The 14,726-nt window shown below is 39.6% G+C and overlaps 2 protein-coding genes across 6 annotated transcripts in view; one reads left to right on the plus strand and one right to left on the minus strand.

Moving 5' to 3' along the window:
- Positions 1-11,452, plus strand: part of arhgef6 (Rac/Cdc42 guanine nucleotide exchange factor (GEF) 6) — a 30,792-nt gene extending 19,340 nt beyond the window's left edge. For 3 of the 5 annotated variants that reach the window (XM_004073194.5, XM_011479957.4, XM_078953991.1), the window contains exons 15-22: positions 334-449; positions 623-802; positions 3,379-3,399; positions 5,026-5,119; positions 7,599-7,682; positions 7,782-7,878; positions 8,065-8,119; positions 9,336-11,452. In XM_004073194.5, the coding sequence (XP_004073242.1) occupies positions 334-449; positions 623-802; positions 3,379-3,399; positions 5,026-5,119; positions 7,599-7,682; positions 7,782-7,878; positions 8,065-8,119; positions 9,336-9,458 (770 nt within the window). In that variant the 3' untranslated portion in view covers positions 9,459-11,452. The remainder of the gene's footprint in view (positions 1-333; positions 450-622; positions 803-3,378; positions 3,400-5,025; positions 5,120-7,598; positions 7,683-7,781; positions 7,879-8,064; positions 8,120-9,335) is intronic. The other 2 variants (XM_011479956.4, XM_078953992.1) reach the window with 1 other exon arrangement.
- A 1,018-nt stretch (positions 11,453-12,470) lies between these two features.
- On the minus strand, positions 12,471-14,133 carry cd40lg (CD40 ligand). The gene is made up of 4 exons (XM_004073195.5): positions 13,775-14,133; positions 13,252-13,279; positions 13,059-13,157; positions 12,471-12,975 (listed from the first exon to the last, which is right to left on the minus strand). Exons 1-4 carry the CDS (start codon positions 13,994-13,996, stop codon positions 12,605-12,607), a joined length of 720 nt encoding a protein of 239 aa, XP_004073243.2. The 5' UTR covers positions 13,997-14,133; the 3' UTR covers positions 12,471-12,604.
- Positions 14,134-14,726: the final 593 nt, after the last annotated feature.

The raw sequence follows: 14,726 nt of genomic DNA on the forward strand, positions 1-14,726 counted from the left end.
TATCTTCCAAGCACATTATAGCCTTCATGACTTAACACAATCTGAGATTTTCTGACATCGGGGGGTTTCACTTCAACTTTGTTGAAGAAATGTGCCAATTTGAAGGAAATTAGCAACTATTGTAAAGTCATAATGGGAAACACAAGAAATTTATCTTTAGGCTAAGTTTGACTGTTTTGTTCAAGAATGCAAAAGTTATGTCTTCTTTTAAAGTAAGCATATTTCCTGTTTTGAAAACTTCATAAAAGTCATCTGTCGATCTCCTCAGTGGCTGTATATGTAACTTTTACTGACGGAGCTGCCTCATTGTATTTGTTTGCTCATTTGCTGCAGGAGGCATGATGGAGCGCATTACCGTGTTCTGCAGCAGTGCCCAGGACTTGCAGGAATGGCTAGAGCACTTACAACCTTTCACCAAAGGAGGAAGTCCTGGTAGCACCATCACAAAGGTTAGGACACCCACTCACCCAAAACAAAGAAATCTGCAAGTATTAAGACAAACGAATACCAAAAGTGAATCTTGCATGGTGCTGAAGTGTGATAATTCAGTGAGATGAGAGACTTTAGTCAGCAGTTGAGTGCACGGGTAACTTTTGCACTTGCTTTGATGGTCTTGATGCAGAGTGTTGATGTGAAGCCACCAAGCATGGTCGGTGCCCCCACCCCTGTGTCCCACCCGGGCAGTTTCAGCGCTGCCAGTCGTGGACCACTGGAGCCGCCAAAGACCAGCAAACCCTGGTCTCTAAGCTGTCTGCGCCCGGCTCCGCCTCTAAAGCCCTCCGCTGCCCTCGGCTACAAGGAGGTAAGACGTTATGGAGTCGCTCAGACAAGCCTGCTTTGATTTCCCGTAACCAGTCACCCATGACGGGGGAGATCAAACTTGCAAGTTGCAGACTTGCAAACTCACAAACTTACAAGAAGTCCCCTTCCTCAGCCTGCCCACCTGTGGCCCATTCTGAGCTTCAGGTTTCTACTCAAAGTTTTCTAATACGCATGCAAACAACAAACACATTTTGAATTGTAGAGAATTTAGGAGGCAGAATTGAAGCGTCGATGGATTTTGTGCGTTATAAAGCCAAACACACCAGGATAAATATGAGGGGAAAAGTGCTAAGTGGACTTTCCCAAAGCATGGCAATTTACAAGCAAGCCAAAGGATGCGGGTTTTGCGCAAGGGCACCTGCAGGGCTTTCTGTGGTCAATGGAACAATACTGAAACTAGTCCAGGTTGTGTTTTATGTGGCAGGCTAATGTGCTATTCTACAGAAGTCTATTAAGGTCTTTGTGGTCAATCACATGGAAGCATAATGAGTGCACCTGTGGTTTTTGGGTCTCTTGTCTTTGAGAAGCTAAATCAGTCAGCGCCGCTAAATGTTTGCAAATGTTTCCATACTTCAGCACTCTGATGCAAACACGCTCTCTTCTGGTCTGCACACCCTTATTATTTCTTCACAAACAAACGGTGAGCAGAAAGCTATCTTTTACCATCTGCCATTGCATCCAGTAATACTTGCTGTTCCCACATGACAGTAGGTCTGGTTTGCAGGACCCCCCCCCCCCCCCCAAAAAAAAAAAAAACAACGAACAAAAACAAAACAAAAACGTGTGAATTGCCAGTGAGAGAGAATTGCAGTGGTATTTAAATCATTTCAATCAATGTCCGAAGTAAAAACAAGCACAAAAAAAACATTTTAAAAATGTACATTGTATTATTTTTGTAAAAAAAAGTTTTCATTAAATAACAATTATTTATTTTCAGAATAGAGATTTAAACCAAATCAGCTTTACATTGTTAAAACACATATTTCTGCTCTGATGAAAAAATATGCATCACACAATGATTACATAATTCAGTGTTTGTTTATCGCAGGGGATGCGTCCCATAAATAATCGTGATACGCGAGATCAGCGAGTAGAATTATAGATATTTTTTAAGGCTGTAGAACCCTTCACTACACTTTTTCTACACTATTTATTCTTGTTTAAACTCAGAGTTCAAACAGTCATAGAAAAATAAGTCCAGGATGAAATTAAATGAAAACAAAATCAAAGATTTATGTAACTGTAAGAATCGGAGAACATTCTGTAAAGAAATCTGTCTGCAAAAGGAGCACCCCAATAAAGCAAGGAAAATTTGTCACCTTTTTTTCTTTAATTCAGAATCAGAATACTTTATTCATCCTAGGGGGAAATTGCATTTTTAGAAGAGCTCCGATCAACCAAGTACTGTAATATTTAAATATTTCCACATACAACAAACAAAGAAAAAGTATGTTCCAAATACATTATTGCAGTACAGATTAACAGTTTGTAAAATGAATCTTAAATACTGTCAGGTGGGTTTATAAAGTAAGCAGGCTTTCATGGAGGAATTCTACAATTTTATTGCCACACTTCTGCAGTGTTTCTTTTCTTACTTAGCAGGTTAAAAACAATGAAAACAAAAACAGGTTAAAAACAATGTCAGACAGTTGTGCAAGATTGCATATATGTATATGTATGAATATGTACGTGATAGATAGAATTTGAATTGAAATGGTTGTGTTTAGGCATTGTTGCCACAATAAAACCTGGAGGTTATAAAAAAGGTGTCCAAATTTTCGAAAGATCTTCCACTATATGTTAGAGAGTCTTCCTCACTACCTGTTTGAAGTTTTTTTTTAAAAACAAACTTGTTAAACTTAGCTTTTAACACACAATGATTGGGTTTGTATGTCTTTTATTCCACAGCACTGTGAAGTATTCTATTTCATTCATTATAAAATGTCTGTGCCTTGTTTGGCATTCGTGATGTAACACAGTAACTTTTAAACCATTCCACATACATCTTTGTAGTCTCTTTTTTTTGTTTGTTTACATGATAGTGCAGCACTTCGTGTCTGCACAGACAATTTAGGTGCTTTATAACTAAAGTAGATATGGCATGTAATGCCAAAAAGGCAGTTTTTGATGTTTGTAAGAGGTTTTGTTAGTTTGTATGTAAAGCTGTGTTTTTTTGTCAAGACTTTATCTACTGACATGGGAAATTGTTAAGGACATTTCCAGCATTTTCCTCTAGATATTGAACAAAAGCTTTAGAGAATCCGCTGAAATCTTTGTAAGAGATTAAACTTTACCTTTGTCCTGTCTTTAACCTTCATCTTACCACATTGTCATTTAATCTGAAATGCTTAAGCCTTACATAGATACAAATATTTTCTTTGGAGAAATGTAAATTTTTAATTGAGCGCACAGTTTGCAAACTTGTTTATCTCCCCCCCAAAAAAAGGAAAAGCTGAAAGCCAACGCGCTTGGTAAACAAACTCAATCAGCCTCTTCTCTCATTGTAATTTTGTACATTTTCCCCTTTTTTCTCTTTTTCCACTCTGCCTCCTGTAGAGGATGTCTTATATCATGAAGGTAAGGTTAGATTTCACTCTGTGTGTGTCTGTGTGGGCGCGGTTAAGATTTGGGTCGGGGAGGTGGGATGGGGTTGCCTGTGTGTGTGCGTGTTCTGCTGACATGTCATTGCCGTGTTTGCTGCTCTTCTCTCTCGCTGTCATCTTGTTGGTTTCCTGTTTTCTGTGGCCCTGCGAGCGCTTTTGCTCCTTTCTCATACCCTGTTGGGTGGCAGTCACCGCCAATCAGATGGCTTATCTTTAAAATCTCTTTCTGAGGTGGCTGTAGTAGTGAACTCTACCAGCAAAGTTATTTTTGGTGAAGCGAACCACTCAGCACAGGTCTATCCTTGAATCGTGTATGTGCTGGAGTGTCTGAGAAGTCATTGCTTCACATCTGCTGGCATAATGGGATAAAATATCTGTGTAAATAGATGTGATGCGTTTGGAAAACCCTGTGGGAACTTCGCTTTCCATGCTGTGGGCTTTACAGCTGAACCACTATAGGGATCCCTGTCCTCCATCAGGTTACTGCAGAGCTCCTCTGTGTTTCTGGGATTTGTTAAACATGCTTGAAGCTATGATCAGCCCATGGTTTCCTCTGACCTGCTTCTCATTTCTAAATGGGTTCCCTGTCTGTTTCCAGTTTGTTTCCTGTTTCATTCCAGCAAAACGACTTCCTGCAAAGAGACCTTCATTAGTCCCAAACACACTTATCTAAGACAAATCACTCCCATCTGTCTCTTGACAGCTTTACTTCACACGCAGCGAAGTAAATGGTTTCCTACAAATGCAGTCCACTACCATTCAGAAAGATAAAGTCAGACTAATGATGGACACTCGGCTCTCGAGTAAAAGTAACAAAACGACAGACAGGATACCAGAAGCACAAACGGACATAAAGCTGCTTTGCGCATCATTCACATTTTTTTTGCTCTTGCTTTCACTGCAGAAAGCTGATTTTATTTCTAGCTGGTGCCAGTTGTTTTTCACACCTAGTTCTGCAGAGGAAATACTTAATTTAAAGTCTGCCTGAGCTGAAAGGAGACAGTTACTCCCAATAACTGTCAGGCAACTAGGTGTGTGAAATTTGTCCTCCACATTTGACCCATCCCCTGGGGGAGTGGTGAGCTGCAGACACAGCTGCGCTCAGGAACTATTTAGTGGTTTAACCTCCCCCAATCCAACCCCTTAATGCTGAAAGTCAAGCAGGGAGGCATTGGGTCCCATTTTTAGTCTTTGGTAAGACTCGGCCTGGGTTTGAACTCACCACCTTCCAGTCTCATGGCCGATACTCTACCACAAGGCCAATGAGTCAAAAAAAAGTTTAACCTTTGTGTCTCCATTACCTGTGGTTAATTTGAATAATAGCTTTAAAGAGAAAGTGTTTTTGTTTTCTCCATTATTGTCTCACATATGTAATCCCCTGCTAGGTAGGCTGCACTTAACAGTGATGTCAGGCCACACACCTGCTTGCTACCTTGTTTGTTGAAGGTTCTTGTGTCTCGAATGTTTGCTCACACTGGATGTACATCCCTTTAAGCTTGCCTTGTGTTTGGAGTGGAGCCTCTGCTTTTAGATTTGTGCGCTGCATTGAACGTTTCTGTTTGTAGACGTGAGCTCGGTTTGTTTTCCCGTACTCCTCCAGGACTCCAAGAGCCCGCGGCCGATGAAGAAGTTCCTACCTGGCAACAGGAAGAAAGAGCGCAAGCCATCTGATGATGAATTTCAGATGAGAAAAAGTAAGAGTTTCACCTCAGTGTTTTCAGTGTATTTGTTATGAATTAAAAAAAAAACCTAATTGAATTATCGAAAGCTGAAATATGGAAATGGAAACAAAATCTTTCAAATATTCTCTTTGGTTATATCCACATAAAATAAAATTTAATTTCTTCAAAGGGAATCATTAAAGCATTCAAGTGTAAAAATACTATACAAAGAAACATTAGACATCAGATACACTGGTGTACACCACCTTGGGAAAGAACCAGTAAGGTGCAGGAATTGTAGGCAGATGAAAAAAAATGCTGTAGTCAAAGTTTTCAGAAATATAAATAGTGCTTGTTTTATTTTTAGGCTGATGTTATTCACACATATTTACGTGCGACCAGCACAAAATATTGATATTGGCCACACGTTATACGTGCAGCCAAGATGCACATTGCTGCATTGCCTGCATGAATTTTAAGTGTGTCCAAGGCTGGATTTTGTTTTTGGCTGCACATATTTAAAATTAAACTTAAAGTTAAAGTCCCATTAGCTGTCAGCCAGGTGCGTGAAATGTGTTCTTCACATTTGATTCATCTCCTGCAGAAACGGCGTCTTCCTCTGGGTCTGTGCGGCCAAGACATTAAGATTAGGGCTGGCCTCACATACTTTGAAAATTACATGCAAAGACACTTTCTATTTTTTATAATTTTACAAAATGCAAAGAAAAGTAAAAAAAATATAAATCCAATCCATATTTGATTTTTCTTTTCTTTTGCCTTCAACCAGCATCAACTCTGAGCGGTACAGTTGCACAAAATCAGGGATCTTGTAAGATTATAGTCTAGTGTTTGAGCTAATTATACCAAAAAGATGCTAATTATCATCAGTGGGTTGAAACCCAGTCATAAATTGAAACAGAAACTGCTGTGTGGGAGGCTTAAAACTGGGTGAAGAACAGGCAAACTCTGCTGCCAGTTTCATGTCATGACAAGATTGAGCACAGCAACATGATACGTGGTAAGTAAGTTTTCCTGCATCAGCAAGGTCTCTCCCAGACAAAGATTTCAAAGCAAACTGGGGTTTCCAGATGTACTTCACAAGCTCTTTTGAAGAGGCACAAAGAAACGGGCGGCATGAGGATCGTAGATGTCGTGGCAAACCTAGTATAGCAGATGATAGACACAGCAAGCTAATTACCCTTCAAAATTGGAAGATGTCCAGCAATTCCATCAGCTCAAAACTGGCAGAAAACCAGTAGAACACAGGTACATCCTTCTAATGCCGGGAGAAATTAGGCCAGAAGTGTCTTCATGAAAGAACTGCCACCAAAAAGCTGAATTTCCAACATGGAAACAAGGCCAAATGAGTAAAGAAATCAGGAAAACATAAGAATAGAGCTGTAGAAAAATGCCAGCAGATGTTCTGGACCGATTGGGTCAAAATCTGAAAAATATGGCAGTAGCAGTTTGTTGGTGAAAGGGGAGGATAGCAGAAGAAACATGAAGGTCTGCAAGCAACTTTGAAGGACAAGAAGGTTCCTTGAACATTTGGGGCTGCATTTCTGCAAAGAAAGATGGATATGTGTTCAGGATTAATGATACACAGGCAGATGCTTCATCAATCATGCATTTCCATCATGCCTGGCCCTGAATGTATTCTGCAACAGAACAACCCCAAAAGTCATTAAGAACTGTCTTCAGCGGAAAGAAAAACAAATAGTTCTGGAAGTGATGACACAGTCTCCGTGAACTCTAGCCTCAACATCGTGGAATGGTGTCTGGATTTACATCAGGAGACAGAAGGGTGGGAGAGACAGCCTGCATCCACAGCAGATTCTCTCATTGCGTTTTATTGATCAACTAAAAAAAATAAATGATTAATTCTTCCTTTTCTGAAAAGCACTCTTCGTCCACAGCATTTTCTCCCACATCTGCTTAAAAGGTTTGCACATTTCTGTACATCCGTGCAGCCAGAAGCCATGCAATGAAAACACCCTATAACTTTAACTGATATCATATTATAATTTACAGCAGCACATAAACTGTTAAATTATTAGTCCATATTAATACTTGAAGAAAATGTTGTTGATTTATCAAAAGCAAGAATCTCGCAGTGCAGATAAAAAAAGGAACTGAAATTGTTATTTTTGCTGCTTTTCTGATCTGACCTGACTCCCAGACCAGGACAAAGTCTAGGTCATCAGAAAAGCTTCATTGGTAATGGAAGAGGTTGAAGCTTTGTGGTGCTGACACCCTCGTTCAATTCCCAGGGTTCAAATTGATGATTGTGCTCTGAGCTGCACTGCATTTTCATCCACCAGGGTCACGTGCTGTGCAGTTTTCATCAGCAGTACAGTATGATGAATCCTCACGATGTACAGACACCAATAATTCCTCAGCCATTGTGAACACGTTGATATTAATACAGTTCCTTTCCCTGAGTTGTAAACCACACGTGCTGAATGACCCAGAGGCCATGCCTTCTTCTGATGTCCATCTCTGGTCTCGACAGGCATGGCTGCTCTGGAAGAGGACGCTCAGATCCTTCGGGTGATTGAGGCCTACTGCACAGGAGTCAGCCTCCAGACCGCCACAGGTCAGAGGATCACCATGATCTCCACTTAGACTGCACACCTTTAGCAGCAGCTCCTAGCATAATTGAAGCTTTGTCTGTTGCTCTGTGTGTGTGCAACAGTGCGGAAAGAGTGCGTCCCTCAGGTTCTTTTGCCGGAGGAAGAGAAAATCATTGTGGAGGAAATGAAGAGCAACGGGCAGACGGTTACTGAGGAGAAGTATGGAAGTCGTGACTCGTTACAATTAATTGTTGCACGAACACATTTCTCAGAATTGGTTGATTGATTTTGATTACTTCTGTTTAAAAGGACAAAATGGTTTTCAAAAAGAATTCTTTGAAGGTTACATTTGAGGATGAAAACAAATCAATTATGTGTTGTTGACATTCTATTGGTTACCTGCAGGAGTCTGGTTGACGCTGTTTATGCTCTAAAGGACGAGGTTCATGAGCTGAAGAAGGTCAGTGTTATTGCTCGTAATTCCATTCTAACGGAATTTCATTACAAGCATCATGTTACACTTTCAAAGATGGCACAAGAGTAGATTCCTGAAAAGGAAATTAGGATTTATAGCTTTAGTCAATGTGCCTGACCACTACAGGCATCAAGCTTTGTTGTTCAGAATCATGTGGGTGAGATCATCCATTCACATTCTACATCTCAGTGCTGCAGAGGTTATCCTAAATACGTGTCCTTTGCATTTTAAAGAGCAAGTAATGCTTCTTAACATGTTTGCCTTAAAAAAATAAGACCTTGAACAAGGGTGGCAACACATGGGCTGCCCTTTGGTCTTTTGTGTTGTACACACTGACTGTATATGAGAATCCTTAGCACATCCAGGAAACCTACAGTGGGGTTAGGGTTAGGACTGAGTGTGAGTTCGTTCATAGAAAAAGACTTACTTCCCCCACCAACCAAATGAAGGCAATTTAGTCGTCATTTTTTTGCCTTATGGACGCCGCCATGTTGGAACCAACATCAGTAAACAGTGATTGGTCCAAGTCAGTCTGAGTCATCGTTTCTATGGCAACTACTCTCACTTATCAGGAGTGAGCTTGTTGGAAATCCACACCCCTTCCACTGAAACTGAAGTCAAGAGAATCTATCCATTAAACGTCTTGAATGTTCAAGGTGGGGGCCAATGCGCGCCATGTTAAAAAAAGGCATCAGATCAAGAATGGTCATTTTTACAAATAAAATGACGGAGTATTGGTTGTTTATTTCTCGATAGAAGTCCATGGGGTTTTGGCTTCCTGGAACCAGCAGGTACTTCCTGTTTGGAACGCCAGGGGAGAGGGGTCACTCAGTCAAGTTCTCATATACAGTCAGAGGTTGTAAATCCTCATCAGCCTGGATTGGTGCATCTGCAGCTTTATGTCCTGTAAACTTGCTTTAAAATAAGAAACGGTTGTAAAATGATTGTAGTAAAAAAAGGCTTGATGCTTTGTTAAAATCAAATTTAATCAAAATAATCTCTGTATTATGAACCGCACCGACCACAAAATGAATCACAAAACAAAAGTGGCTTTCTCAGTTGGCTTTAGTGGTTAATAACCTTTTGGGTATTTTCACAAAAAGTAAAAGCTATGGTTTCCTCTCAAGTGCTTCTATACCTTAAACCTCCATTAGTTGATGAGTTACTGCGACACTGCTCTAACTGCACAACTGTTTTCCAGGAGAATAAGTGGATGAAGCAGTTCCTGGAGGAGGAGCAGAAGTCTCGCAAAGAGTTGGAGAGATTAGTTCGGAAGCTGTCCAAGCAGAAGAACGACTGTGCTTGGGAGGACGGTGGCCATTAAACCCCTGCAGGCTCTCGTCTTCGTCCTTTTTGCTTGCTTGAGAGCAGGCTTTAGGGCACAGGTGTGTCATTTCTCGTCTATGTTGTGTCTTTACATTTCAGTCATCGATAAGCAGAGCTGCAGTGACAACGCTTGAGACTATTTTCCTTTGACGTTTGGACTTTTCTTGGACCTTCTGGCGGTCTTTCCTATGATCCAGCCTTCCCAGCTGAGTCTGAGCACACCGTTGCTCCAGATCCGTAAAACTGTAAATCCTTCTCATGGCAACTGTGAACTCTCCCCAGCAACAGGAACAAACTCAGACGCTCTCAACATTTTTTGATATTTCTTCTGCAAACAGCAAAGATAAAGCGTCTGTCACTCCTACTCGCTGTTTGATTACATCTGCTTCCTTCACAAAGAGGACTAATAGCCTCTTTCAGATCATGACTGTCACTTTCACATGTTTTGTTTCTTTGTTGTCATGTTCTCCCCAGCAGGGAATTGAAACTGCAATGCTTTCATTAATATGTGGGGCTTGCGGTTATTGTTTATTTTTTTTCTGCCATACTCATTGGCGTCTCACGTGTTTTTAGCGCTTTGTAGGTATTTCAGCTTTTGAGCTGGTGAGCTCCGCACTGAATCCCCTCATTGACTGTTTATTTAAAAACTGCATGAATGTGTAGCCTTTCTCTAAAAACAGTTCTGCATCAGAAATCGAGGAATCAACATATTTAGACGTAGACACCAAAGCTATCAGGGACACATTGAATTAATACAAGAAATATCTCCATTATTATTCTTGGCACATTCTTGTAATGTTAAATATTACAGGCTAATAACTGTTTATTCAAATATATACTCTAATATCATTTGAACATATATGGCCTTGCTTTGTTTGAGATATTTAAAGAAAAATATCTTTATTTATTGTTAACCCAAGCGTTTAAAAGTGGTGTTAGCTTTATAGATTTAGATGGCTGCCTTGAAATTTGACCTTTTTTATTGAAAAATATGTTTGTAAAAGCAGAAAAAAGTTTAAAAAAGGAAAAAATCTGTTTATCAGTCCATAAATGGAGAGATTGTATATGTTTGCGTAGAGTAGTTTTCAAATGTTGAAGTGCCTCCAACAGAGGTCAATAAATGGAGCATTTAAGACCGACGGGACTGAATGCATAAGTGGAGTTTGAAAAAACGAAAAAAAGTCGGGGCTTTGCATGCTTTTTAAGACTCTTCCTCTTTCTGAGGAACCACAGCGGTACGTTTCCTCACGAGCGTGTGCACTGTCCATGTCCTATCTATTTATGCTGCACTGCAGAGCAGCGGTGAATGTAGAAATGCAATAAGTGACTGCTTTGGGGACTGATCTGATTTATTCAAAACAGCAGATCAGACATGGAGAACTTGCAATAATATTAAAGAAAAAATATTAGCCACAACACAGTCAGACTATATGTTTTTGCTTTTATTCAATCAGGACACTTCACAGATTTTTCTTTATGAAGCTGGTGAAGTTCCCTGTTTTCTGCTGGAATTTAGTACAAATTCATCAATTGATGTGGTTTTTGTTTGTGTGTGTGTGTACAGGAACTTCAACACAATGTTCTACAAAAACCTGTTTTGTTTTTTGCTGCAAAAACAATCCTGCACAGTTTGCTTTTGAGTCTCAGATAATCTGTTATTCCATTCAGGACGCTCAGTCCACATTCAGATGTTTCACTCTTTTTTTCAGGTTTTTACTGCTAACCAGTTTTATCATTGTGGATGTTTTTTCTGTAGTTAAACGTGAATTCCCTAAAGCTTCATGGAGCACTTATTGGTGAGACGTGGTCAAACGCCCACTCATCTGATGCTAAATCCCTCGACCACTGTGTTGTCCTTTTCTGAAAGATAGCTCTATGCAATTCCTATTCTGTTTTGCAATACTGTAATGCAAAGTCTTTTTTTCTAAATAACCTGTACTTTTCTGTTTGGTATGGTCATTCTTTTATTAAAACTTTATTATGACAACCCCAGTTTAAGGTTTGTGATCAGTTAAAACCAGGGGAGGGGAAAGGGGAACAATCCAAGTTTGCAGTGGAAATCCTCAAAGATGATCTTTTTACCTCACAGTCAGTTTGCTCTCAGGAAACCTTGCACAGGGTGGAAGAAGTGACTAAAGAACATCCTGTGAGGCGGCCTCTGCATCTAAACACCTCCAGGATTTCACACCTTCCATTTTGTCGAATTCTCAATCATTTGAAGCAGTTTAAAGTGCAAGTTTCAACTTTGATCAGCTCTGAAGGCAAACTTTTAAACCCAGATGTTCTCCCAAGGTGCGTTAGTAGTGGAACCCTTAATTATGACTTAAACACCGCACACTTTAATCTTGTTAAAGAGATGAGAGCAATCTTTTCTTTCTGGTAAACCAGACACAGCACAGCAGCCGTCCACAGTTTCTCACAGCCTTCAGGAATAAATGAGTGTGTTTACCTCAAAGAGTAAAGTGAGAGGACGACTGCTGTAGGAGGTCAAACTTTCCCTGATGACACACCGCTGAAAATTAACATTTTATACTGGAAATAGTTCCTAAACTGTCCTCTTAAATTCAAAATAGCGTTACAATTTTTAGTAGGAAGGAAGAAAAATCATCTGAGCTTGTAACCCGCTGTATATCTTTAGTGCTTCAGTTATATTTTGGGATACAGTTTAATATTTTCTCCTTTCATGTTCTACAAATTAGTCGTTTTTTAATTACCTCTGTTGATTATTAATAAGGCAGGAAGGACCATTCACCGTTTTTTTATTTACTCTATTCCAAATATTTTTTTAAATAAATAAAAGCTGCATACAATTGGAGTGAACTCTATGGGCAGTGTTTCTGTGCAATCTGACTTACAAAAAAAGGAGTTTGTAAGTCCTGAATGTTAAACATTTTAAGTCTATTCTTGATTGCAATGCAAATTAAGAAACAAAAAACAAAATAAATATTCTAAAAACATTGAAGAGGAAGAAAGCATTCAGTTTGCATCAATAAATACAGAAAAACAATTTACAAAAAAACCAAAAACAATATTATTTAATAAATTATAGATTTTTAAGTAGGTTTTTTTTTTGTGTTCCGTGTAAATCCAAGTCCCTCATCTCTGTAAGATCCAGCACTTCAGCTTAGGTCCACATTTGAGCTGCTACAATTGAAACATCCCAAATGTTGTCGCTCCTTCTTCATAGTCTACCAGTGAGAGGTCCTGCACCCACACGCTCAGTTGATTTCCTCTCTTTAAAGTGAGCAGGTCTTCCATTGTGATCGTGCACATCTCAGGGTTGGACGCACTGTAGTTCAAGCTGCAGTAAGCCTTCATCTTAATCTCCTCTTCCTCGCTGTGACTCTGCCTCAGCTTGATTCTGCCGGCCAGTGGTTTTCTTAAGATCCCTTTGGAAAACGTCACCCTGGAGAAAACGTGGTAGTCACCTGGCTCCAAAATGGTTACCCAGTGCTCTTTGTAGAAATTGATCTTCTTGAGAATGGAGTGATCCTTTTGCCACTTGAGATAACCCGCTGGAAAAAAAAAAATTCTTGTTTTGATCATTTTCAAAGCATTTTTATCAAATACCAATAAACATTGTTAATCAATGCCTTACATGATTCGTTTTTGGTATTGCTTTTTTGACTACTATCAGCAATCATGCGCGCCAAAGCTCTGCTGGATGTTTCCCGTTTTTCTGAGGGATGATGACCAACTGAAACAAATAAAATAAAGAACTATTAGTCAGACTCAGGTTAGATTCATCTGCTTGTTTGAATGTATAAACTGAATCTGGAAAATGAAGGTACCTATTGCTTGAGCTGAGGGACCTTTTTCCTGTTAAAAGAAAGGAAAAATCAGAAAAATTATGTATTTTTTGAAAATGTGTTTCATTTTCATCTGTTTTAGGTTATTACTAAAAAATGTATTTTGTTTACAAGCGGTTTTCTTGTGATACAACACACTGCAAAAACACACCCTTTAAAAAAAAAAAATTCCTACCTTGTAAAATATAAATGTGGTCTTAACAAGAATTCTTATTGTAAGAAAAATTAACTAAGCCATGTTTTCTCAAACTATTGAAAACTTTCTTGATAAGACTATTTTTCTTGCAACAAGGGTCTTTTTATACTCTGTTTTTGCAGGACAGTTGAGATGTGATTTGAAAGCCTGCCAGCTTAAGAGTAGGTTTTATTTTGTCTTTAAAAGTAAGAATAACTGCATGGAAAGAGGTTGTAGATGGAACAATTTTAGATTTTTAAAAGCTTCAAATGTTAACTAATCTAAACCGAGATACATTTCCACAACTCATTAATTCATAAAAGGACTTACAGCTTCTTTATTGTTGTTGTTGTTGCTGTTGTTGTAGTAAATAAATAGAAATCCTCCAACAGCGATGAAGAGCAGCAGGGTCACCACACAAACCAAAAATCGAATTAGATGTTTGTTGCTGCCCGATGATGGTAGCGGAGCCGGGATGAGAAACGGTTGAGACCGGCCCAGGCGTGGGGGCACCGGCGGTGGAGCTATGCTGGTCTGAAAAGTGTTGATCATGGTGGAGAAGAGCGCTGACACCTAGAGAGGCCTGGCGTTGGTGACATCCCATGCACCTTTGAGCAAAAGCTCTCAAGCAACTGAGTTTGTATCTCTACTTCCTGGAGACTCTACCATGTCTGTTGACTGTGCGCATGTGTGTGCGTGTGAAATACCTCGCCGCATCCTTCATTTCCTTGATGGTAATGATAAGTTTCTATGTGTCAATGTGTTTTGTGCTTTTGCAGAAAGCTTTTTAGCTTCAGCCTTTAGATAAAACTAGTATAAACTCCAGTAAGATCTGTCTGTTGGAAACAGCACAGGGCTCTGATGTGCACAGAATCACAAAGACAAAGAACATGAACTCTTGTGGTTCAGAAAGCTGCAAAAACATTGCAACTGGTCCCCCAAAAGTCTCACATAGAACCTGGTCTAATATCCATCTGGCCTAATTTCCAGCTAAGCCTCTTTCCATCAGTGGGTTACACATATTGAGGCATTTACGTATTTGAAGACCCTGTCATTTTGCAGATTCTCCCACTTAGAAATCATGGAGGGGTCTGACATTTTCTTCTTAGCTGTATGTCCATGGTGAGAGACAATGATCTCTCACTTCTAAAAACAATTTGGAATTCATATTGCATGATTATTAAAATCATTTATTTGTATGATACTACTAGAAATAAGTACTTGCCCACCTGTCTATCAGCTAGAGTTAAGGCCCGTTAGTCCGCCTTTAAATAGTCCACCT

Source organism: Oryzias latipes, chromosome 10 (genome assembly GCF_053564925.1).
Source record: "Oryzias latipes strain Hd-rR chromosome 10, Olatipes_Hd-rR_3.1".
NCBI lineage: Eukaryota > Metazoa > Chordata > Actinopteri > Beloniformes > Adrianichthyidae > Oryzias > Oryzias latipes.